This window comes from Scyliorhinus canicula, chromosome 18, assembly GCF_902713615.1.
Source record: "Scyliorhinus canicula chromosome 18, sScyCan1.1, whole genome shotgun sequence".
NCBI lineage: Eukaryota > Metazoa > Chordata > Chondrichthyes > Carcharhiniformes > Scyliorhinidae > Scyliorhinus > Scyliorhinus canicula.
This window is the reverse complement of record NC_052163.1, coordinates 39184124-39211777: the sequence shown is the minus strand read 5'-3', so window position 1 is coordinate 39211777 and position 27654 is coordinate 39184124. Positions and strand designations below refer to the sequence as shown.

The following is a 27654-nucleotide window of genomic DNA, read 5'->3' as shown; positions in this document are numbered from 1 at the left end:
GGGGCAATTGAAAGCAGGCTAACATTATAGAATATCCACCACTTCACTGAATTTTTTTTTTATAGATAGAATTTACAGTGCAGATGGAGGCCATTCGGCCCATCGAGTCTGCACCGGCTCTTGGAAAGAGAACCCTACCCCCTACCCAAGGTCAACACCTCCACTCTATCCCCATAACTCAGTAACTCAGTAACCCCACCCAACACTAAGGGCAATTTTGGACACTAAGGGCAATTTAGCATGGCCAATCCACCTAACCCGCACATCTTTGGACTGTGGGAGGAAACCGGAGCACCCGGAGGAAACCCAAGCACACACGGGGAGGACGTGCAGACTCCGCACAGACAGTGACCCAAGCCGGAATCGAACCTGGGACCCTGGAGCTGTGAAGCGATTGTGCTATCCACAATGCTACAGCACTCCTGGTTGCTCCTCACAGGTTACTTTGCATCAGATCGCCAGTTAATTGAAATATTATTTTAGGAAGTTAGAAGGTAAGAAGGGTAGTCAAGTAAAACCTTTACCACATGAAACGGGCAATTCACTTGTTTGTACTTATTAGTGTAATATTGGGACCTGGGAACGTTGACAGCGAGCTTTCCTTCTGCACTGGGACCAGATGACAGTGCATCGACACACTGGTGGGGATTTTCCACACACCCGCAGCGGGAGGCGGCTTGCTGTCGGTTGGTGGGATGATCTTCTGGTCCCACCGCTGTCAATGAAGTTTCCCATTGAATCCATCCCCTAGCTGCTGGGAAACATACAACGGGGATCGCCATTAGTGGAACGGGAAGATCCCCCTGGCGAGAACGGCGAGAAAATCCCCCGTGCCACGCCGTCTCTCCAAAGGTGGACTGAGCTGACACTAAATAAGACACTCATTAGCCTCTGTATTTCACAGTAAGCAGCATGGTAGCACAGTGGCTAGCCCTGTGGCTTCACAGCGCCAGGGTCCAGGTTCAATTCCCCACTGGGTCACTGCCTGTGCAGAATCTGCACGTTCTCCCCGTGTCTGTGTGGGTTTCCTCCGGGTGCTCCAGTTTCCTCCCACAGTCTATAGACGTGCAGGTTAGGTTGATTGGCCATGCTAAATTGCCCTTAGTGTCCAAAAAGGTTAGAAGGGGTTATTGAGTTACAGGGATAGGGGGGAAGTGAGGGCTTAAGTGGATCGGTGCAGACTCGGATAGGATGAATGGCCTCCTTCTGCGCTGTATGTTCTACGTAAGCAAGACTTACAGAGCATTAACATGATAAGAAATGCTTGATGCGATCAAGAGAGTATCTGCCCACATACTATCACTGAAGCAAAGAGCAAATGAGTGTTAACCTCCTAACTCGACTTGAAATCACAGGCCTTTGTGCATCCTGCCCTACTGCTTGAACATTACTCCTTTCATGCCTGGTTTGAGGGTTTGGTCAATCCTTGGCACCATGCGCTGATTTTTAAATTCTGCCTCAATACCACCACAAAAGTTTCCAACACCCAGTGTGAAGTAACCTTTCTGAATAATTGAGTATGGCTAATGGATTGGCATTGCTTGGTTTAATGTAGAAGTTCCCCTCTCACATCATAAATGTCATTCACCAGCCTACACTCAGCATGTATGCCCTTTAAGGCAAGCATTTTTGCAAAACAAATGTCCAAGCCCTTTCCAAATATAAATGACTTGGAAATCCTGAAACGTGACAGTAAATTTTCACCAAGCAAAATTGCACCTTTGGCTGCAAATGGCTCCATGCATTAATTGATTTTGCAGAGCTATCACCTATTTTTCATTCTTGGGGGTTTCTGTGCCCCACTATTATTCTGCTGCTGTGACATTGCACTTGAAAAAGCGGTGGATGTTCGTGTTAATTTGATACTCTGAACATGCTGCATAACTGAGATAAGGAAGGAGAATTTATGAATGGTCCTCAGTTACAGGTTTTGCCTCCGAGGACAAGTTGGAAACAGGTCAGAAGCTTCACAAAATGAGCTCTCATGCAGTCACAATATCTACCTTCTTGTGGTTTCTGATAGTCAGTACATTTATTTTACAGTTGCACTCCTATATGAGGGAGCGGTGCTACTGGAATGACTTGGTTGACAGCCATCCCTCCACAAATCCCTCCACAAAGTTTGCATGTGCACTTTGGGGAGTGTGGGAGTGGATGAAATAAGCCCACAGTGCTTAAATTAGGCCAGTGTCTTTTTGTACACCTCTTGTAACAGGACTGCAAACCTGCTGCATCAAAAGAAGTAGTGCCTTTGCCGTGTTATTATGACCAGCAAGTCCAGTATTTCAGCACAAGAACTTAGGGTCTATTGTGCCGCCTCCTTCCATGATAGGTTTTGTGTTCCCCAGCCAAGAGTGATATGGACCAAGCTCTTGTGAGCAAACCTTTCCCCCTACCTCCAGCCTGTTCATAATGGGTGCCAGGATGTGCATTGCTGAAGTTGGCCGAGCCCACCCTCTACGCCACTAATACAAATCCAATTGCGTTCAAATGACCCTGGGTAGGATGTTCCTCTCCCGTCAGTGACGAACCTAATGACGGGCAGAGCGGAAAATATCAAAGAAGCGTGAAAACAAGCTTGTGATTGTCCGCTCTTGACTTTAACGAGGATGTGTGTCTCCTCCCGCGCCAAGGCGGGATGAGCATTTGAATATCATGAATATTCAGGGACTGGTTTAGCACAGTGGGCTAAACAGCTGGCTTGTAATGCAGAACAGTGCGAGCAGCGCAGTTCAATTCCCGTACCGGTTTCCCCGAACAGGCGCCGGAATGTGGCGACTAGGGGCTTTTCACAGTAACTTCATTGAAGCCTACTTGTGACAATAAGCGATTATTATTATTATTATTATTATATGAAGGTGAGTAATTACACAAGCGTGATTCATGATCAGATATAAGATATGTGCACCTGGTGTTCTGCACTTCACTCATGACTTTTGAGGCATGTTCGCCTGCCTCACATCACGCTGCACGTGAGGATCCTCCAGCTCCATGCCAGATTTCACAGGTAACAGCGCAACATGTTTAGGGTGGTTTCTGAGCCACGGCTCAACACAAGGTAGGGGAGGTTGAAATGGGAGACAAAGGCTTAACTGGGAGGGGCAGAGGTAGACAAGGCAGGGACAAGGGAAGAGGCTGGAGGGAATAGATGTAGCTGGGGTGGGGACACCCTCAGGGTCAGAATGGGGAGTCCAGTGGAGTAGCCCAAACGCCAGTAGGGGCCACAATGGGTGGAGAGCCCAGTAAAGAAGCTCTTCAGTTTAGATTGGTGACCTTGCAGACTGTCCTGTTCCAGGGAGAGGAAGGGCATGTCAGACCATTGTCAATCGTGCCCAACCAGGTACGCAAGGCCTGCTGCTCGCATCTCACGTCATTCTTGGGGGATGGGACTTCAGGTATAACACTGGGTCACAGTCAGGGGAAGCACTTGCTTAGGGGTAGGCATTCCATGGTCTCATGGTGGGGGTCACGGTTTACATGGGACAGAGACACATCCACCTCAAACGATTCAGGGGGTAAGACAGAGATGTCCACTACAATGACAATGGGATCAAGCATTACAGGGGGAGGACGGAAAGCGCTTAGAGGCATCGACTGTGATCCAGAAAGCTGTCTTTGTGCTGCCAAGCCAAGATATTATATGGCCGTGAGATGCCTCAACTCAACTGCAACTAACCATCAGAACCCACAGTCACTCACTAGTCAGCGACAGGGAGACAGGTTTTGGAGGCTGACACTCACTCGTGTTTTTCTTTAATGTTTCTGCAGAGTGGAGAACATGAGAAAGATGGATGGCGCATTTATCATAGTCTTCATTATCGCATGCAGGCAGGAGGAAAGGCGGAGAAGAGTGCAATGCTGGCACCGGGCTCGGCAAAGGGAGGTGCATCACTCCAATGAGCCACAGGCAGCAAGGCCCCCTCGGACCCAGAGGTCGAAGTTCAGAAATCCGCTGAGTGTATGCAGCCCACAATGCTACGGGTGTACAGAAGATACGTTATTCCTTCGGATGAGTGAGAATCAGTGTCACCAATGCCTCCACTGGTAGGTCACATCTTCCACATTCTCCAAGAAATGACTCCGTGGGGATTGGGACGCCATTCATTGCCAGCGGCTCTCAAAGTCACCGCAGCTCTCAACTCTGTGGGAGTGGCTCCTTCCAGGATTCCACTGGGGACTTGTGTGTGAGCTCTCAAGCTTCCACTCACAAATGCATGCAACGGGTTACAGACACTCTTTTTGCCAAGGCACACAATTACATACACCTCGTTAAAGATCAAGATAGCCAGGCAGACCGAGAACTGGGATGTTTCAAGATTCCAACAGGTGCAACAAAGTGCCATCGACTGCACTCGCGTGGCTATAAGAGCTTCCTGGCAAGAGCCAATGCAATAAATTAACAGGAAAGGGGTCCATTCGCTCAATGTACCATCAGAAACACATCATGCATGTTTGCGCAAGATACCCTGGAAGTTGCCACACTCCAACATCTTGAGTAATTTGAAGATGCCAGACATCTTTGAGGGCTCACAATGCATCCGGGTTGGCTACTCGGTGACAAAGGCTACCCGCAAAATAAATGGCTGACGACACCCATCAGGCGGCCGCAAGCTCCATCTGAGGAAAGGTACAATGTTCATTTCGCCGCACGAGCATTGGTCGAGCAAACAATTGGAATCTTGAAGATGCTATGCTGATGTCATGAAAGATCTGGCTACACATTCCAGTACACTCCCCAAAGATCATCATGGCTTGTTGCGCCCTGCACAGCTTGGCGCTGGAAAGGGGAGAGGACATGCTAGGTATGGGATGGAGGAGCTGCTCTCGAGATAAGGACATTGAGAGGCTGACGGATAAGAGGGTGGTGGAGCGGAGGTTCCAGAAGAAGAGGCAACAGTGCGGGCCAAATGAGGCAGGCGTCCATGTGAGGCACTCATAGCTGCTAGATTCAGAGGGATGTTGACAAGATGCAGCGATTATGCTCTCAGGTCACTGGTGTCCATTCTGGACCCAAGTTACCACCTGCATTGCTATTCCCATTTCAACCAATCCACGCCAATTTGAGAATGAGAAATTACAATTTAGGGTCACCATGTCCTCAACCTTTGAAGGACGATGAACCCTCTGGAGCATGTTGCCTTGCTGAAGTCAGATACTAATTCTCCACTCAACCTCTTAATACATTACACGATGATGACTCTTAGCAGAAAGATCCATCTGTAATGAATTTGTTGCTTTTACAGGAATATAAGAACATGAAGAATAGGCGCAGGATTAGCCCACTGTGCCATTGACTCCAATCATGATTTTTTAGGCTTAACTCCACTTTCCCACCCTCATCCAGGTACGTCAATTCCTTGGGACATCAAAAATGTGTCTACCTCAGCCTAAATATACTCAAGTTGAATATCCACAATCTTTCCGAGGTAGACAATTTCAAAGATTAACAACCCTTTCAATGAAGAAATTTCTCCTCATCTCAGTCCTAAAAGATTAGCTCCTTATCCTGAGACTGTGCCTCACCATGTTCTAGATTCTCCCAGCCAGTGGTAATGTCCTCTCAGTGTCCACCCGGTGAACTCCCTTCAGAATCCTTCATGTTGCAATGAGATCACTTCTGATTTTTCTAAACACCAGAGAATATATGCCCAACTTATTCAGCCTATTATGGGACAACATTCTCAGCCCAGGAACCAACCTAGTGAACCATCTTTGTACTGCCTCCAAGGCAAGTAGATGCTTCCTTGGATATGGAAACCAAATTGAGCACAGTACTTGAGGTGTATTGTCACAAAAGCCCGATACAGTTGAAGCAAGATATCTTACCTCTAAACCAATTTCAAATAAAGTTAAAATGCCATTTGCCTCCTAATTGATCATTGTACCTGTATGCTAACTTCCTGTGCTCCTTGTACAAGCCTGCCCAAGTCTCTTCGAACATTGACACTTAGAAGTTTCATGTTTTTTAAAAAATATTCTGCTTTTCTATTTTCTCTCATTATACTCCATCTTCATGTTTCAGCGTGTTGCTGATCGTCAGTGATCCACTGGGCCCTGGGCAGCAGAGTCCCTGTTTGGGACGTGAACATGGACTAATGTTGTCCTTGTGCTGCTATACATGAATGGAAAATAAATTGTTGGGTTCAAGAAGGTCATAGGAACAGAGGTGTTGGGTGGTCTATCACAGAAGTACCATCAATAAAGTAGTGGATTCTGCAGAACCTTTTATTTTGCTGTTAGACTTCCAGGGGGAGATGGCGGAAGTTGTTTTCCTCGATGACTAATGCATCAGATTACCTGCTGTAGGCTGACTGACATTGCTGATGTCCCCGATGGTAGCCAGGGTTGGGCATGCGGCATTAAGGTCAGGACTACAGCGATATTGGCTGCCATCACCAAAGCTGAGGTTATCTGCTAGTCAAATTCAAGAAATAGGACACGGTCACTGGCACCCTGGTGAAGTGAAGCAGCTTTTCAAGTATGTTTTGCCTGAATCTGTAGATATGGCTGCACGCATAAAGCACAGAAGAACGGACTGGTACAAGTGAACATGCCTCGCATCCTTCCTCCCATTATTTTACCCTACTTCAAATGAAATCCTGCTTCAGACATATAACCGGAGCAATCACATTTTTTTCTGTCAACATTACGGGTCACAAACCACAAACTATCGAAACAAAACACTGGAAATTCCATTGCCTCAGCTATACAGTCCCCACTGGGCCCAAAAATGTTTTAAAATAAGACAGCATGGTGGCGGAGTGGTTAGCACTGCTGCCTCATGGCGCTGACGACCTGGGTTCAATCCCAGCCCCGGGACACTGTCCACGTGGAGTTTACACATTCTCCCCGCGTTTGTGTGGGTCTCATCGCAACAAACCAAAGATGTGCAGACTAAGCGGATTGGCCACGCTAAATTGCCCCTTGATTAGATATAAAAATGGGTACTCTTTTAAAAAAAAAAAAAAAATTTGTAAACTAAAAAATAAATGAGTTTCCCAGTGGTCAATAAAAATGAATTGAATGACAGGATCTCACATCGCATGACTGACATCTCTATGAGGTTATAATAAGTTTTTTTTCTATGATCCCTTCTGTCAATATCTCAATATTTATCTCCACGACGTGTCAAGTGCTCAAAGTTTATTGATGCTGTAATTGTCGGTTTGATAGACATTCTATAAGGTTACAGGAACTCCAATTATTTTTCCAAAATCTCTGAATGAGTGTTTTTTTTCCGAAGTATCTTCACATATGCATGCCAGTGTTACTACAGGGTTAATTGGTTCTGTGCACAGTATATACTGGGAAATTGGCATAGGTGGGCTACAAGTTAGCATATAGGGTGTGAGGGGGCATTGGGGGTGGGTAGGAGGACACAGGTGGGATTGAGTTGGAATGGGGGCTATAAAGGGCCAATGGGGAATGGTTAGGGGGAATTACTTGGCATGGAGGGGGCATGGGTACGGCCGTTTCAAGTCACCATTCAAAAGATTCTGGATCCATCCTATGGTTCATGACCTCTTGAGGTCAGTAAGGTAATGAAGAAGCTGACCGAACACGGAAATTGCAGGGCGGGGCCTCACCCTATGAGGATGAAAATCCAAGCCGATTTTCGCAGAACAAGGGGCTATAAATTCCTAAGAATTCCAACAGGGGAAACAGGAGACATGTCTTCAGCAAGTGAAATGAAATGAAAGAAATGAAAATTGCTTATTGTCACGAGTAGGCTTCAATGAAGTTACTGTGAAAAGCCCCAAGTCGCCACATTCCGGCGCCTGTTCGGGGAGGCTGTTACGGGAATTGAACCGTGCTGCTGGCCTGCTTTCAAAGCCAGCGATTTAGCCCTGAGCTAAACAGTGGGCATCTTAGGAATGGGAAACTCACCATCACAAGGTATAGTTCAGGCTCGTAGTATGGATGCAGTTCAGGGGAAGTTAGTTAAGCACTTGGTGAATAAAAGGATATGTTGATAGAGTTAGATAACGACCGGAGGGAGACGGCTAATGTGGAGTGAGAGAGATTGTGTGTGTGTATTCATTGTGTGTGTGTGTGTGTATTCATTTGAATGTGTGTGTGTTTGCAGGTGTGCGCACACGTATTTGTGTGTGCGTTCATCTGAGTGCATGTTTGCACGTGTGTGTTTTCATTTGCGTGTGCTTTCGTTTGAATGTTTGTGTGTGTTTATTTGCGCGCATGTTTGTATAACCTTCGATTTACATGGTGTTCCTTTTTTATTCTCACTCACTCCTTTATTAGTTAATCAGTCACATAGTAACATTTCTTTCTGTGTTGGTGCTGAGCTTTTATTTAGGGTTGTATCCTTTAGCTAAATAAAACAGCCCAAGTGCCAACAATTGCAAAAGTACATAATATATATATATTATATATGGTGGAACATAGGGATTTGGTGATCAACGTACGTCGCTCACTGTAAGGTGGTATACAGGAATGAACAGTATTCTAAATCTGGAGGCATTTTAGCCTTCAAAGCGTTATGCTTCAGTAAATCACCGTCAGTGAGCTCTCCTCCTCTAAAGGGAAAGCAGCCTGTGGTCTTCTGGGTCTATGGTCTATGGCGATTTACGTTAATAGATATATATTATATATATTAAAAAGAGGATATTTTCACTAATCTGTTATGAACAAATCTCCCATACTACGTTCCAAAATTAACACCCTTAACTGCTGGTCATGGCTAACTTATTAGGAATGCGTCTCACATCTGCTTTTAAAATTAATTGCAAGCAATTAGCACTCTCCACAATTCTTTGGTTTTGTTCTCCTTACTTTAAGTTTCTTTTCTCTTAATCCTTCTGTTTGAAGTGGCTACTGACTTCCAAAGGACTCCTTTGTTCAACAAGGAGAATACACACAAATTAATTCTGGAGCACCAAGTTAACCATCAGATAACAAATGGCTCAATTCACACATACTTCACATGTCAGTGTTTTTTTTTCAAGCAATGCAGCTCTCCACATGATCATCCACATTTTAATGAGACATAGGTTGGATGGTCCAATTAGTTGCAATTCTTTATACCCGTTAAAAGTAAAGGGCAGGCATTTTAAGATAAGGATTTGGGATAAAATATAGGAAAGAAACGGGAAAGGGGGAACTGGGGAGTACAGCTGTCTGAAGGGGTGTTTTGATATGCAAATTAGCGTAGGAAATGTTCGGAAAATAAAGGTAGTTTCAAGGGATTTATATTTCCGTAGAATCTCTACAGTGGAGAGCGTGGCCATTCAGCCTATCGAGTCTACACCGACCCTCTGAAAGAGTAACTTTCCTCGCCCCACTACCCCGACCTTTCCCTGTAACCCCAGGTAACCTGCACATACGTGCACACTAAGGCAATTTAGCATGGCCAATCCACCTAACCTGCACATCTTTGGACTGTGGGAGGAAACCGGAGCACCCAGAGGAAACCCACGCAGACACAGAGAGAACATGCAAACTCCACACAGTCACCCAACGTTGCAATCAAACCTGGGTCCCTGGCACTGTGAGGCAGCAGTGCTAACCACTGTGCCACCATGCCACTCACATTTTGTACTGGTAAGCATAATAAGAAACGGTATAGATTTAAGTGGGATCCATTTAATGCTTCTGTGCCTGGAAGGGTAAAACCGATCGTTAGATTCAAGCTGGACAAAGGTATTTGTATGTGTGGTGGTTGGTTAAGTTCCAATTGTGTTTCTATTGTGCTTAGAGAGGGCTACAGCATGAACAGTAAAGTCAGCTATTAGTATGTTTAGTAACTGGAAGCCCTTTTAAGGTTAAAAAAAACCTTTTAATTTTAGTTTTAACTGGATAGATGCGCAGTCAAAGAAAGACACCAGGGAGTGAACATCGCTCCACTCTGCCAGGAGGACTGGACAGGATGGGAGCTGCAAATAGTTCCCAAAGAACCAGTTACTGTCCAGATAGCCAAGGAACAGAGGCCATGGTATTGTTCAGAAGAATTCAAGGAAGAATAAACAAAATGTTCTGAGACCCAGTTGCAGTCACCGGATTTAAAGTGGAAAAGCAGACTTCAGAGGTAATTCAAATGTTTGAAGATTTTAATAGTCTGGGTATAGAGAGTTAATGCAATTGTGAACAGTTTGTCTCACAGTCAAGACAAAGAAATCCTAAAGGGGGAAGGTGTTAAACCTGGATACTGGATCCGCTGTTAAAGTGGAGCAGAAGTTACCTGGACTAGATTTTGGAATGCAAATGACTAATGGAAAGCATTATCGCAAAAGAAGATTTTAAAGCATGGTCTGGGAGTGGAATTTGGAAACTCATGAGAGAATTATCTGGGGGCATTCGGAGGAGGAAGCCACAGACACTAACTTGGGTTCAAAGCGTATTGTGTATTTGACCACAGCCAATCGGTACGCTTAAAAGGACTTTGTATACTGAGACCACTGTAGCTTACATGTACTTTGCAATCCGGTTAATCTTAAAATCTGTGTTTATCTGTTAAACTAAGCAGGCAGTAAAGGAATACTGTATCATAATACTTCCATGTTTAATACATTTTGTTCTCGTTGTTAAAACTAATTAACGGTCCTGTGACTGTTTTCTACAAATGTTTTCTGCAAACAGTAAAAGTTACGGTCTTTTGAGCTAGGGTTCGATTCATTAATCTTCCTGTCCAACTGGGATCATAACAGAAAACACAGTGGGCGCGATTCTCCACTCCCCACGCCGGGTGGGAGAATCGCGGGAGGGCCAGGCGAATCATGACACGCCACCCTGGCACCCCCCATGATTCTCCCCCCCCACCCCAAAAATGGCATGTCGCGGAATGGGCCAAGCGGCCTGACGAACCCGACCGGTTCACGCCGGCGCCAACCACACCTGGTCGCTGCCGGCGTGAACATCGCGCGACAGGTAAGTGTGGGGCCTGTGGGGGGGCGGAGAGAAGAACGAGCACCACAGGCGTGCTCGGGAGGTGACTGGCACGCGATCGGTGCCCACCGATCGTTGGGCCGGCGTCTCTAAGAGACGCAATCTTTCCCCTCCGCCGCCCCGCAAGATCAAGCCGCCATATCTTACAGGGCAGCAGAGGGGAAGACGGCAACCGCGCATGCGCGGGTTGGAGCCGTCCAACCTGCGCATGCGCGGCTGACGTCACTTTGGCGCCGCCGCCGCGTCATTCTCGGCGGCCGAGTTTCTCACAACGCCGCTCCTAGGCCCCTTGAGGGGGTGGGGGGTGAATAGGGTGCGAGGAGCGGCCTCCGACACAGTCGTGAAACTCGACCGAGTTCACGACGGCTTTCCCGATGCCGCGCGGGAGCGGGGAATTCCGCCCAGTGACTGGGGAAAAACAATGGTGTACAGAAGAGGTGACTTCAAAATGGAGAGATAAGGAAATAATTTGTACCTATATGGTAAAAGCCTGGTCCACAGGGTGTGTAACAGCAAAGGGAAATAAAGTTGCATCCAAAGCAAGATAACTGGAAAAGACAGCACAGAAGCAGCTGTCATCATAGCCACACCCAGCTGCAGAAAGCCGGCTCTCCCCAAAACATGTTATTGCTAAAAGGCTGCTGATTGAAGCAAAATTCTAACAGAGAAGAATATTCCCACCCTGAACTGAAGGAGGCTTTCCCAAACCTATACAAATTATATAAATTGGATGTTGTTTCAGAAAACGAGTGTTTCTCAGACTTCAGGAAACACGAAACGCAGATAGTTGGGATGAGATACGAGCCGTGATTCTTGGTTTGTGAGAATAAGCGTTCAAACCGGGATTGAACAGCATGCCATTTGTGTTTCCGTTGGAGGCGCTATTTGTTCCACGATTCGGGTCATGCAAATGGGGCCAGCACGAATTGGAAACTATTCCAGGCCCAGCAGACAGTGTAACCACTGGGGCTGGAATTAGCGCAAATGAGCCTAAGAGCTGGAGCTTCTTTTAAGCGCTCCACTAACCACACATTTATTGCATCCATGGAGATGGTGCAGAAAAGACCTGCCCGTACGCGATTTTGGGAGTCTGAAGTGGACCCACTGCCAATTTAAGAGGAGGAACACCCTCTTCCCCAGCGTGGGCCTCAGACTCAAGCCCCTCTCCTGAACGGTGCCTGGTAGGAGGTTGCAGAGGTAGTTAGTGCTGCCAGCCTCACCAGGGGGAGACAACGTCTGATCCTGGGGGGGGGGGGGGGGGGGGGGGGGGGGGGGGGGGGGGGGGGTCACTGGGGAGGCCTCTGCCCTGAGAGAGGCAGTGTTCCCAGGAGTGTTCCAAAGGTACAGGTGTCCTTTATTTGGGGTGAGCTCTGTTAATCCCCTGCTTCCTCTGCAGAGGGCAGTGCTTCTGAGGAGTGCCAACACCTGGTGGGCTACTGACTGAGCTTGGCCATGACCATCCCCTTGCCGATAGCGTTGGGTATGAACGTTTCTAAGGGGGCAGCCTCGGTGGACTCCCACATCACCAGAGGTTCTCTGAACATTCACAAGATGCAGTAAGCAGTCAGCAGTGTGAGAAGTCAGGTGCCTGTAAGTAGTACCAAAGGAGTGCATTTAAATCCACATACTGAAGCAATGGCGGTCTGAGCCAGACAACACCAATCGCAAGGGGGACACCCCAAATGCACAAACCTGGCACTAAGTCATTCCCCACTACTCCTGCAGCCCAGGCAGCCAGCCCCGTTAATGTTTCAGAGTTTTGGAGTTTTTTTTATCCTCCTACTCCCTCTCAACAGCCGTGACACCCAGGCCCCAATTGCAAACCCTTGCACCAACTCGCCCCCGCAGGATCTCCAGCTAAGTGGGGCAGAGCATCACGGAGGGGTGGAGCATGAAGTGTCCAACCTGCTAATGATATTTAAATCATTGCAAATGACAGTTTTACACAGACCCACCGGCACGGGTCGCAACTTATTTTTTTTTCAATTTATTTTTTAATTCAAGGGTAACCAATTCATTTTTTACAATTAAGGGGCAATTTAGCGTGGCCAATCCACCTAACCTGCACATTTTTGTGTTGTGGGGGGGCGAAACCCATGCAAACACGGGGAGAATGTGCAAAGTCCACATGGACAGTGACCCAGAGCCGGGATCGAACCTGGGACCTCGGCGCTGTGAGGCCACAGTGCTAACCCACTAACGCCACCGTGCTGCCCTTTGGGTCGCAACTTCGATAATGTTACCAGCGAGGGACTGGAGCATGGCGACAGAACCAGCACGGGGCTCAAATCTCGAATTTTCCATTGTGCACTATTCTCTGCCCGATCGTACTTGGATTGGATTTGTTTATTGTCACACGTACCGAGGGACAGTGAAAAGTATTTTTCTGCATGCAGCTCAAACAAGATCATTTAGTACATGAAAAGAAAATACATAATAGGACAACAAAAGGTACACAATATAAACACCTAGACACCGTCATCGGTTGAATCATACAGGGCTGTAGCATTAATCTGATCAGCCCAGAAGAGGGTCGTTTAGGGAAGCAGCTGTTTCTGAATCTGCTAGTGCATGTTCTCAAGACTTTTGTATCACCTGCCCGATGGAAGAAGTTGGAAGAGTGCGTAAGCCGGGCGGCAGGGGTCTTTGATTATGCTGCCCGCTTTTCCAAGGCAGGGAGAGGTGTAGAGTCAATGGATGGGAGGCGGGTTCGTGTGATGGACTGGGCGGTGTTCACAACTCTCTGAAATTTCTTGTGGTCATGGGCTGAGCAGTTGCCATACCAGGCTGTGATACAGCCAGATAGAATGCTTTCTATGGTGTACTTTCTTGCTGCTGGTGATGGGAAGCAGAGAATTCACGCCACTGTGTGTGTGTATAATCATTAGTGTAATTAGGTGTATTGTTGTAGTTCATTATAGTCTTTCTTGTTGTGTGTTTTCTTTTAAGTTAAATACATTTTTATTACTTGATCACAACAAGACTGGATTGTTCCTCTCTGATTTGCAAATCTTTTTTCACATTATACTAAATTGAAAATATACGCCACTAAGAACCAGTGTTCCAAGTTACCCTTCTGGGTTTTGGGGTACCCTCACATTTAACATCAGTGGAATTCTTAAAACTGGTTTGAGAGAATCAATATTTAATGAAATCAAAAACAAAAGGAACTCGAATAGAACATGGCTCCAACATAATGCGACCATTTGGAGGGGAATGTAAAAACCTACACTCATTTGCAAAAATGTTATTATTTCATATACTCATGGAAGTTTCAGCCCAGTTCTCCATATTCCCTGGTGCCAGAAAATTGAGCGAAGTCCCTCATCCCCCTTCCCACACACGCAGGGCAATCAGCTCCTCGCCCCACCATCATGCACACACATACCCCACCCCTTCCCACTCATTCAGCAACCAAGACTCCGGGGTTTACTGGAGATATCCCCAGGAAGACTGTTATGTGTTATGGATAGGGTGCACGCAAACAGCATAGATTTGTTCTTGCACCTCCCATGTAAAACAGTAAGATGTGTATATTTGCTTTCCCCTGTATAAACGTGCCGTATTTCCCAACCCCTCAGATTTGGTGTGATCCAGTTTTCTATCAGTCACTCCACAGCAACCTCGATTCAGGACAAACTCCCAGAATAGTTAATTGGCACACACTCAAAACATGGGATTGGTGGGGGGGGGGGATTCACAACGCTTCCTTATTTGCATTCATACGGCAAAAGTGGGATAGAAAAATAAAGGATTTACAGTGCAGAGACCACAGAGAAATTAAATATGGCTCAAATCCAGAATGAAGTGCAATACTAAACTCATTCACAGAGGTCAGTGAACTGAAAACCCATGTTTTGGGTTAATCCAATTTTCCGTGGTGTTGGCTTCACATGATGAGATTGATTCATCTCTGCATGTCCACCTTGTAGGCGATGGTACAGATTTCTCAATCGAAGCAGTGTAGCTGGGGCCCGATATCCAACCTGGGCCAGAGCTCCTCATCTGTGATGCTGCTAGTTAGATGGTAAAATGACAGGCTGAGACTGCTGTACCACAAGGTAATAACATTACTGATCCAATATGCCAGGCGCAATGTCAAATGACCCCCATGTCTCAACACTACCTTTGATAAAGGACACCCCTCATCTGGGTTCCCAAGGTTATTAAAAGCCTGAACCATTAAAAATTGATGGTGGGATGCAGGACCCTGTGACTTAGCAGATGGGCACTCCTGTGGGCTGGCCTATGCTATGAAACACAGGCGGCTGTCATATTGCCCTCTTTGAAGGGGCGGCACGTGGTTAGCACTGCTGCCTATGGTGCTGAGGTCCCAGGTTCGATCCCGGCTCTGGGTCACTGTCCGTGTGGAGTTTGCACATTCTCCCAGTGTCTGCGTGGGTTTCACCCCCACAACCCAAAGATGTGCAGGTTAGGTGGATTCGCCATGCTAAATTGCCCCTCAATTGGTAAAAAATAATTGGGTACTGAAATTTTTAAAAAACTGCCCTCTTTGAACTTGGCCTGTGCAGCCACAGGAAGGTATTTAACGGCACTTCATGAATAGCGAGTTTCAAGTTTCTCCAACACAGCCAGGTAATTATTTTTGTTCGGGGCCACAGACAGACATAGATTCAGTTTTTGAGAGCAATGAGCATACCTATATATATTTGATCTTTCCCGTACCAGCCTCCCCGGACAGGCGCCGGAATGTGGCGACTAGGGGCTTTTCACAGTAACTTCATTGAAGCCTACTCGTGACAATAAGCGATTTTCATTTCATTTTTCATTTCTTTAAAAAACAGTGTTGTTTTATTCCCCTCACACACAGAAAAATGGACCAACTTTGTGATTGCCTACGGCCATAGCTTCGTTTTTAAAAAGAGAAGGAACAGGTTCAAAAGCAGAGCAAGCAAACTCAAGAGCTGTGTGGTCTCCCAGTTTACCTCTGGCTTTGTTTTCTACCGACCAGATTACTTCAGTCTTGAACCCTGACACGCAAACACAGGCACACATTCCTCCCAGCTGAATAGCTGTCACTAACAGCAAACCTGGATGATTCCTCTATTCTCTGTCTCTCCCACCACCTCCAGCCCAGGCACAATGTGGCCAGTTCCTCAACTACTCCATCAGACATTAAATAATTCAACACACGATAGGGATTGGACCACAGACTTTCATTACTCCATATGCCCCAACTTCACACTTCACATTTAAGGGCAGCACGGTAGCATTGTGGATAGCATAATTGCTTCACAGCTCCAGGGTCCCAGGTTCGATTCCAGCTTTGGTCACTGTCTGTGTGGAGTCTGCACATCCTCCCCGTGTGCGCGTGGGTTTCCTCTGGTTTCCTCCCACAGTCCAAAGATTTGCAGGTTAGGTGGATTGGCCATGATAAATTGCCCTTAGTGTCCAAAATTTCCCTTAGTGTTGGGTGGGGTTACTGGGTTATGGGGATAGGGTGGAGGAGTTGACCTTGGGTAGGGTGCTCTTTCCAAGAGCCGGTGCAGACTTCTGCACTGTATTCTCTGATCTATGATTTCTGAAGCATATACAGTATTTTTTTCTTATTCATCAATAACCTCGCAGGCTATGTTCATGAGGGAGCAGTAAAGAGACTCACACAAAGGTCAGACCAGGCGGCAGATTTCCTTCCCTAAAGTGAACCAGATGGGATTTACGACAATCGACATTTGTTTCATGGCCATCATGAGACTTTTAATTCCAGATTTTTATTGAATTGAAATTTTGCCATCTGCAGTGGCGGGATTTGAACCTGGATCCCCAGAGCATTACTCTGGTTTACTCGTCCAGTGACAATACCACTATGCCAAACCTTCCCTTATGTGAAAGGATCCTTACAGGCTGGACTCACCTGCTCATCTCAGATGAGTATGTATCAGAGGTGTACTTTGAGCTACTCCATTTATACCTGCTACTTTCCACAAATGTAAAGTCATATATTTTGAGTGCATGATCTGCACAATGCTTGTGAACCATTTCGAGACAATCCAACTCTTCTTCTCCCACAATAATCGAAATGCAACGGGAGCCACAGCTCGGGTTTTGGAAGATCTGCAGATCAATTTGCTCTTTCACAATTGCATTGAAACAAAGCTCAGAGATGTTGGTACATTATCCTAGATACTTTCAGGAGATCACAAGAACAATTCAAGGCTGAACTTGACATCCGCCATTTTGAAGTGGGATAAAGGCACCCAAAAGTAATCCACAATATAACGCAGAAACATCGGTACAATTTTATAACATGGGTGCTGTAGTGAGAACTATACAAAGCTGTTCAAACATGACCCAGGTATCTGATTGATCAAATTACTTGAAAAAAGTGGCTTTTCATTCAATTATTTGACAGCCTTCAAAAATATAATGACTGTGGGCACCGCAACTTGTAACTCAAGACATATTTACATTTGACTTTTTACACTTCAAACTGTGGGAAACTGGTGCATCTGACATAAGGATAACGTTTTCAGAAGGTGACTAAGGGACCCAGGCCACAAAGCTGCACTTTCACAATCCAGTCCACTGAAACAACAAATGTAAAAGCACCTTAAATTTACAGAGGGTCCAATTTTAAAAGCGTCTGCCAGATATAAGAGAGGAGGTAGTGGCTTGAAAATGATTTTGGGTCACTTCCCAGCCCAGTTTTCACTCGTGATCCAGAATTGAATGGCTGGAATACGGGTTTGCAATATGCCATTCAGGGCCCTAAGATGTATATGTAAAGACTCAGACTCCGATTCTGAGGTAGATGAATACACAGCTGGCAACATACCCACCATCTGTAGCAAGTGGAGTGGCCTGGCCAGCGGCCCTTTCAAACATAAGAAAAGGTCTACCAGAGGGCATGCAGAAATTAGCTGCAACATTTTTACCTTTTTATCTTTGCGGGGAGCAGAAGCAGACAGTTCCCGCAGATGGAGATAACAAAAACTGGTGGGAATTGGAGGAGGACGAGAATGAAACATTATAATGATGTACTTCTATAGAACATGGTAAAGCCAACCCATTTCAAGGCCTGAGACAACTGAACAGCACCCGACTGGCAAAAACATGTCCCAAGGCCCCTCTGGAATTGTGTGCGTGCAGGGCTGGGGGAAGACGTGACAGTGGGGGGAGGGATTTTAGCTTTCTCAGATGATAAATACATCCCTCTTTTTAAGTTGTGAACTGGCTTTCAGTGTAGGCAACTGGCTTTCAGATCAGTCAGCCAAAACATGTTGGTTATCCTCATGGGTTGAGTAAATGAATGCATAACAAAGCTGTAAACTTCAGTATTGATAAATTAACCTGATAGAAAGGATCAAACCCTAAAGAAGGTTATCTTAAACAAACAAGCCTGCATTTCATTACGTTAGCATCACTGACACTTGGCCTGCAAAAAGGAAATAGGACACTCCTTCATTATCCAGTTCCCAGTATAATTTCCAATTCATTTTTATCACTTTGACTACATGGATTAAACAATCTTCAAAGGGAATGGTTTCCATACGCTGTGAGTAATCACTTAATGCTCTGCAGAGATTGTCGCCCCCCAAACCACTTCCCGCCACTCCCATCTCAAGAGGGAGGAGCCTAGGTAAAAGGCCAAGGACACCAAAACAGACAAAAAGCAGACCCAGGCAATAAATCACCAGTAGTCAGTAAGCAATAGCTTGATCACGATTCTCTACCACTAATTTGCTGCATTTTTTAAAAACCACTTTGTTGTGTAATCATGCAATGCAATTATCAGGCCTGGCAGATGCACTTTGCGTTTTTAAGTTGCATTTACCCAGTTTTGCACAAGTACAGTGTTTTGTATTTAGAATTTATTCCCTTTCTTTTCTAACCAGTATTGCGTTTTCTTCCCGACTTGCCTGGATAGATGCGGCTACAACAATATTCAAGAATTCAACACCATTCAGGACACCGCACCCATCCACCACCTTAGACATTCACTGTCTCCACCACCTACAGTCACAACCATGTGTGCTATCTACAAGATGAAAATCAAAATCAAAATCACTTATTGTCACGAGTAGGCTTCAATGAAGTTACTGTGAAAGGCCCCTAGTCGCCACATTCCGGGGCCTGTTCGGGGAGGCTGGTACGGGAATCGAACCGTGCAGCTGGCCTGCTAGGTCTGCTTTAAAAGCCAGCGATTTAGCCCAGTGTGCTAAACCCAGTGTACAGCAACTCACCAAGCCTCTTTCGGCAGCAGCTTCCAAACCCACGACCTCCGCCAATTAAAAACACAGGGGCAGCAGGCACATGGAAACACCACCAGCTGCAAGTCCCCCTCCAAGCCATACAACATCCTAACTTTCAACTATATCGCCATTTCTTCACTATCGCTGGACAAAAATCCAGAAACTCCCTCCCTAACAGCACTGTAAGTGTACCTACACCACATGGGACTACAGCAATTCAAAAAGGTGGCTCACCTTGACCTTCCCAAGGGCATTTCAGGATGGGCAACAAATATCAACCTTACCAGCAGTACCCAAATGCCATTAAAGAATAAAATAAATGGTTTCTGGAGGTCCAGGAAATAAATAGGGTTCACCAAGGTCATTTGGCCTCTGCCTATCAATCATTATATCTCTGCTTTCTTCTGCACTACACTAATAAATGTTGCCTTCAATTTTTTTCCTTGGGTTCCTGATAGTCTTTTTGTGTTTATGTCAGGACATCCTCAGCATTGTTTCCATGTTTGCAGAGGACTCATCAAAGATAAAAGCTCAAAGCACTAGTTAATAATCATACTGATTGCTATAAAACGGAGGAAAGTTTTTTAAACATCAGGGAGCTAGGCGTAAGAAGGTGGAAATTAGGTGGAATGTTTTCATCCCGAAGAGGCTAGAGTTGAGGAATAATTCACTGGGAACGATCACTGAGGCAGACATTACAAATGAGAGAAACAGATGCCCACATGTTTTGGAGAAGGATTAAGGGATATGGTGGGAGGAGAGCTGGGTACGAGTGACCTGTGGAGAAGATGCTTTTGGGACACTGACCTTTAAGTGTTCCACAGTTTTTTTTAAAGTCACCTTTAATTTGTTGAACAATTAACTGTTGCATTAGAATTTTAGTCTATGCAAACTGAAACAAAAGGGCTAAGCAATTAAATTGAAAATGTGAAATTTAGCTTATCAGATCCCAAAGTTGAGTACATATAATCAAACTTTATTAATCCCTCTGGAGGTCTGAAGGAGAAGTGCTGGAGACTGGAATTAGGATTCCACGCACTGTTCATGTTCAATAAGAATCTGTGCATTTACTGGGGACTCAGCACGCTCTTTTTTTTGTTTTGCATTCTCTCCACTTCAAGAGAGTCATCAATATGTCAAATATAGGACATAGATGATAAACAGATCTCAAATGTTTCTCGTCCTTATATGCAAGAATTGCTCCATGGCAAATATATATCATCCAATCAAAATAAAAACAGGTTTCTCAATCGGGCCATTTATGAATGGAGCTTATTGTCTTTGTATAATTCTTCTAAATCTTTGACTTATTATTGGGATTCAATTACGAAAAACAATCTTTAGCGCAACTGTTTCATGCGAACGGTTTGATGTGCTTAAGTTCTCAATTACTTGAGAAATATATTGATAAATGAGGAGCCCGGGGGGGGGTCAAAAGCAGCAATTATTATTCAGTTCAATTCATTTCAGATTTGCACATGGTGTGTTGTCAATCAACATTTTATCTTCAGATCATCAGGGTATTAGTTTTGGACAATTGCAGTTTTTTTTTGTAAGACAGGTTGCGACTCATTTGAAAAGCTGAATTAACAAAACCATAATTGGTTTAAACTTTATCCAGTGGTAAATACATCGCTAAGAGTGAGTTAGCTTTGACAAACTGAATATTTGGTTTCCTTTACAGATTGAGGATTGTTGTACCTCACACTGAAATAGGAATTTAAAAGTTGACTGATCTGAAATGCGAAAGTACCTGTTTTCAAATTCTAAACCACATTTTTTTAAATCAAGAGCTGTACGATAAGTAAATTGCTTAAACTGAAACCAGTAGGTAGAAATGACTGCAGTTTAGAAAGCATTAATACATCCTGGTTTCTAAGGGTGGAATTCTTCGTGTCATATTTTTTGTTTTCATTTTTCAGAATTTGTTTTGGACCAAGGGGGTTATTTGAGTCTTTAATATGCCACCCCACCCTGCAGAAATGCTGGAGGATAAGAGAGAATATCTTCTGCCAGGAAGGAGAGCTCTCTCAATTTCTCAGTCTGCGGCACCTGGAAGATATTAGCCCTCATTATCTTCAATGATATTAAACAAGCAACTTGAGATGGCTGCAGAGTGGAATGTGATAGGGGAGAGGTAGAGGCTGGCGTCATCAGAACACGTGCAGAAGCTGACCTATAGATAATGTTTCCAAGGGACACTGCTGTACAAAGGAAACACTGGAAGCATCAAATCGTATCTCAATTGACCTGATCTGTAGATGATTGTGCAACAGTGAGAAGGGGAGGCACCACTCTGACTTGATCAACCAGTCTGTCTTAATCATGATTCATCCTTTAAAATTGGTCACCCAAAAAAATTCCAATCCTTTCTCTCCCAATGTTGTCAACAAAGCTGCAACAATGACTTCACTCTATGTTCTCATTTCTACTGACACAAGACAAGACAAATTACTTTCCATATTCTAAATTTCCTGATCTTGCTCAGGCCTTTGTGGATGCTAATACAGCAAGATATGGAAATGTCACTTCCCTCTTGTGACAGAAATAGACACATTCCAACATTTATAAAGAGCAAGGCAGGCTGACTCTTACTTCTGCATTCCTACAGATGCCCTGAGTAGTTCAACTGGCCAACATACTTCAGGGATCTGTTGGGAATAGTGGCAGAGGATGAGGAATTAAGACGATCAAACAGTGAAGAAAAAAATGGTTTGGGCCAGATTGTAACGTCGCTGGGCATCCAACAGCATTTGTTAATCTAGCCCTTGAATGTTTTGATTTTATATTTTTTGTACAGAAAGTTTGGGGGCAGCGCAAGATGATAGTGTCACTGCGAGGGAAACAGGGCAGCTGAAATCTGTATGAACAGGGGAAGCAACAGAGTATCTTTTTACCCCATCAGATTATGAAAGTTTAAATTAGAGTGAGTGATTTGATTGTCAACTTAGCTATATAGAGAGACAAATAGAGAGACACATTGGATTCAGATATAGAGAAAAGAGGAAATGTTGTTAAAAAGTTTAAATTCATATGCTACATATTTGAAACGTCCAAAAACTGTCAAAACCTTTAAGAAAATTCACATTTGAAATAGTTAATTTTCAGTGCCAGAGAGGTTGCTTAGCAATAATTTCCATTTTTCACATTGCTAAATAGGTATTTAGATTGGAATGGACAACACTTAACTTTCTCTGGAATGTTTGGTTTGTACCCGTAGCAAAAATACAATAACTTAATCACATTAGTCAGGCATCACTGTGATGTTGTCACGAAGCTAATGGTGGAGCAGCAGCTCTAAGGCAGCAACTTTTCACTATGAGAGTTTCATTGCATTTCTGCCCGTTGCATGCAGTTGCTGCAATGATTCTGCATATGAACACCGTTAGCCTCAGCATTATTTTGGAAGGAAATCTAAGCCATTGTGTTGGTCTCAATTGGAAAATGACGCATTACATATATGAATCATGACATACAAAACCTTATTTTAATTTATACTGGAAGGATTAGTCTTTATAGAATTCTAAAGAAATCTCAGAGTCTAATTTTAAATTAACTATGCTTTCAGAATATATAAGCAAAGAGCTGGATGTTCACAGGATCTCAAGTGTTCAATGATTGATTCCGCTCTGTTGAAGTACTACTTGTCCACGACAAAAAACAACTTTCTTGAGGAAATTTTCCTATTTTTATGAGGAGACCTTTGGATCACCTGGTGCAAAGAAGGCAGAAAAATGAACGGGAAAGGAACATATTCTGGTCAAAGATTTTGGTGGATTTTGCAACCATTGGAGAACTTTATGAAGACAACAGGGGTCTTGGCCATCAGCTGGACAGGTGAGCGACAGGCAGTGTCTCCCCTACCAAGGCTCATTGCATTTCCAGCCAATCAGGCATTTAAGAGGTCACCAGAGGGCCTCTCACAGCCTCAGGACTCCAGGGGTGGGAGGTCCTACCCACAATCTGCCAGCCAATCAGAGACTGGCAGTTCTTTTGCTCAGCAGAGTCACTTGGGGGCTGGTGGCAGCCGCTGAAACAACAGTCAAAAAGGAGGTCAAAGATTGTAGACCAATTTGGTAAGAGGTAAATGATGACAGATGGAGATTCCCAGGTCGGGGATGGTTTTGGGGGGGGGGGGGAGGTGCCTCTCAGTGGGCTCCACCTCTTCACAATTCCAGGTCTCTCAATCAGGCATTGAGTGCTTTGGAATGAAGGATCCAAGTGGGATCCAAGACCACAAGTAACCTACAAAGGTTTGCATGTCATGCAACATGTCCGCCCCACCACTGGGTTAATACCAATGTCGGCAGGAAGAGGCCTTTGAGGGGCATTAAGAACCTCAATTGGCTCAGGTTGGGAAAGCTGCCTTAGATCTTCCCACCATGGACTAAATGCCATCTCCACCTCCAAACCCAGCACAGGGAGGAGCAGAAAATACTGCCCGTTAATTTCAAATGGACCAAAACCTAGGACAGCTTCCATTACAGGTGTGCCTTTTCCATCCCAACATCCCTGTATTTATAGCATCGCTGACTCACTGTTCATTTGCTCTGTGCACCGTGACACGAAGAGCTCTTGAAGAGGGAATTACTCCTGTGTCTTTTGAAGTTTAACCTCATCCAGTCTGATCATAGCAATCATGTTATTAGAACTCTAAGGGAACACATACTGAAAGGGACTATCGTTCACATGCCCACAGCTTCATATAAAAACTTAAGGGAAGAGAACAGAGAATTTTGCATGAAGTGCTTTAAAAAAAACACAGCTCACCGGATACTCCTCAAATATGTGAAATTGATCAGATACTGACCAAACAACAATTTTATTTATATGTCACAGCAAAACATCTCACAATGCATTGCAGGAGTGTACTCAGGTATGGTTACCAATCTATTACAGATCTTCAATTACCAAGATATTTTGCTCCAATAAATGTGTCAAAGTTGAAGGTAGTGCATTTGCTTTAGAGAAAATCTATTCCAGTAAACCTCCCTGATTAGCTGGAAGATTTCATTACCCAGACTTTAGTGAAGGAATGCTTAAGAGTGTGTGTCAATCAGCCAAAACAAACCCAGCACATCTATAAACTAATAAAACACGGTTGCCTAACTTCTTTCTTTCCTTTCAAAAACTGTTCCCACAACTACAGGTTCCATTTTGTCTCCGATTTGCCAAGAAGATTAACATGAATAACTGTGGGTAAACTATTTTATTGGCTGTATAAATTGAAACAAAGTAGTGTAGAAGTCACCAAGTCGCATTTCCAAATTCAAGCTAAAACAGGGCTGTAATCTCCTGAAGTAAAAGCACGAAAGCAGACACCGTGAGCAATACATTGTGATCTCCTGGGCTGGGGGTGGGAAAGGGGGAATGATGAAGGGGATTATTTCCTCATTTGCTGGATGTTTCCGATTGTTAGAACTAACAAAGAGAGACATTCTTCTTTATATGCCCAAGAAACATCAAATTTTATTCAGCTCCGTATCATATTTTGCTGACTGGGGAATCTTCTTTGCAACTTGCATTCAGTTTCGCCCATACCCACTGAAGCACAGTTCCTGGTACCTCTTTTTTCCCCTCAACAATCTAAATACGCTTTGTCCCTCAGCAAGTGACTGCTAATCTGAATTGGCACTAAAAAGGGACGGAACCTTCAAAGTACCAGCCCATTCTATTGATTAAAACAACGGTCACAGTAAGACATGTCTGGAAACATCCCTAATTAGCCACACCAGTAACATCATGAATGGAGAGTGCAGCAGAGCAGCTCCCTGAGAAACAGCAAGAGCTGTGACTTCAAGCGAACCAAAGCACTGTCCCGGAGATACAAGATTCTGGGAAAACTCCCTAACTGGCTGGAGTTGTCCCCATTATACAAGCATTTCCAGGGCCGTGTGGCTGCGGATTGGATTTCAGGCTCTTTTAAAATTGTAGCATTCACTTATTGTGAAGACCTTTCAAAATGCTTTCAGTGACAGCAAGGCAGTGGCGTAGCAGGGAGAGAAACACCATGCCCGTTTCAAAATTCCTACGGGCAAGTTAGTCATTGTCGTTCAAGTATAAAATAAAAAATCTTCCAAGTTAATCCTTTTCACATCCCCTGTGTGATTGAAGATTAAGTGAGTGCTATATTTAAAATGTTGCTCATCATTGTTACCTGTACTGTGCTTGAAAAAGTTCTTGAACAAAACTCTGAATTCCAACCTGTGGTACACTCTGCTGACTTCCTGCAGAATTTTCACCCCCGCCATTGGAAAGCTGAAACAAAGATGAACATGGTTAAGGACAAGTGTTAAAATGTGCACGCATTGATGGATTTGAGACTTTAGGAAAACATCCAATATTGTTTCTTTGCTTCACAGGGACAAAGAGCTGTCCAGGTGGCTCGAGTTAAACAATAGATGATAAGCCTCAAATTGCAATCCCACATACTTCCAATGAACACCCCCCCCCCCCCCCCCCCCCCCCCCAAACATTTTCTTACACATTTTACACAGGGAGTGGTTAGGATCTGGAATGCGCTGCCTGAGTGTGTGATGGAGGGAGATTCAATCACACTTTCAAAAGGGGTTTGGACAATTAACCGAGGAGAAAAGATTTTCAGAGCTACAGGGAAAAAGATGAGGGAAGGGATGAGCTTCGGGTAGCTCTCAAAGAGAGTCAGCATGAATATGGCAGGCTGAATGGCCTCCTGTGCTCTGATGATTCTTGTGGACCCTGGTTTCCTGGCGGCTTCAGACTGACTGGAGATGGTCCCACTACCCAACAACATCTCAGTATGAAAGGGTTGGGAGGAGAGACAAAGTTAGAGGAATCAAAGCAGCAGCAGAAACCCAAGGGACAGGAGAAAAAAGGAAGTCAATTCTCGGAGAAAGCAGTGGAGCAACTGTGTCACTTGGGCCATACTTATGTGTTTCATGCAAGCCAGGTTCCCCAGATTGGTCCTCATTACATATTCATGATTTATTCTGCACGTGAAGCTGGAATGCAGAACAGAAAAAATATTCATCAACATTCATATGTCTTGAGTGATGATGGACTGCATCCGGAGTATATGTCACTGAACATCATCTGTTATGCCTGTGGAGGTTGATTCGTCACTGGTAGTCCTTTCTGCAGCTGGCACAGCTTTACAATTGGTACAAGGTTGACTCATATTTTTTCCTTCCAACGGGATCTTGTTTCCAGCATCTGGTTAGTCTTTTCTTGATTGCTTGCATGGGAATTCCCATACATTGACTCTGATCGCAGTCAACCTGACGTTTCACTTACATGCATCCTCGTATCACAGATGTGGGTGATCTGTTGATCTCCTGTCAATAGCAAGCTCACCATAGACCCCACCTGGCATTGCCAGAAACCTGCTGTGGGGGGGCTCACCATGGGCGGGACTGGAAGACCTCACTGGCAAGAACGGCCAGAAAATCCATCCCCCCATCTCTTTGGGGATGCAGGAATCATCCCATCTGCTCACATGACCCAGCCAATGGAGTGAACTTTGATTCAAGAGGCCAAAGGTGCTGGGATCCCTGCACACTGGTGTACTTCCATACTTGGCATGCTAGGTGAAGTCCAATATTTGGGAGAAGTGTGTTGTTGAAAATACAGAAAAATGTGTCATTTGAAACATGGAAGTCCGGCAATATCTGGTCTGAGAGAAACCTGAGAGGATACAAGGAAAGATCCCATAAAGGGTTAATAGCAGCTGCAAAGAGCAGGATTATAAAATGCAGATTCTTTCTCTCAAGCAGGCTTAGCAAACACACAGGATTCTTGTATGAAGTTAAAAACAATGGTTCACACCTTCATTGAAAGTAACTATTTTAGGAAGCATCTGGAAAAGGAAAGGATTAGGTTCAGTTGAATTTGGTGTCAATTCTAAGTGTGAAATTCTACTAATACAAATTAAAAGAAAATTGGAGACAACTTGTCTACGAGGAACATAATTTAAAGTCAAAATCGAAGGCAAAGTTATGAGCTGAGGACAATTGGAAAATTAAACTATTGAAATGACAAGAATTAAAAGTAACACCTCTATTGAAACCAAAGCATTTTGAATATCGCAAAGGAACTTTGACCATCACAAAGGAAACAATGTAATCAGATCTGAGGGCTGAGGCCATGCCCAAAATGAATACTTAGTTGTATTAGAATGTTTAGATCAAAGATACTTTTTAACAATCAAAGTGAAATAAGTTAATTGACAATAAGGTCATAAAAACTTAACTGTTAGAAAGAGAATATAAACCCAGAGACCAGAAGCAGAAACAGGGACCACACTCAGAGAGAGAAGGAACAAGAGAAGCAGATTCAGCTTTCACAGCTCGGTCATGGGAAAGACAAGACAAGCAGCCGAGCTTAAACAGCTATACATCTAAGGAAGACTAGAATTTAAACAGGAGTCAGAGTAGGCTGAGAGATAGCTAGCAGAGCCAGCTCTTATAGCTCAGTACATGGGATCGACAAGACACAGCAACGGAGCTAACCAACGAATACATCTCAAGAAGGCCAGACTTTAAAGAAGATTGATTGTCAAGGTGGG

The 27654-nt window shown here is 44.5% G+C and overlaps 1 protein-coding gene across 1 annotated transcript in view; it reads right to left on the bottom strand.

The window, feature by feature from the left end:
• Positions 1 to 27654, bottom strand: part of usp43a (ubiquitin specific peptidase 43a) — a 528525-nt gene that overhangs the window by 380064 nt on the left and 120807 nt on the right. Inside the window, exon 3 of the mRNA XM_038776890.1 lies at positions 25270 to 25370. Within this exon, the coding sequence (XP_038632818.1) occupies positions 25270 to 25370 (101 nt within the window). The remainder of the gene's footprint in view (positions 1 to 25269; positions 25371 to 27654) is intronic.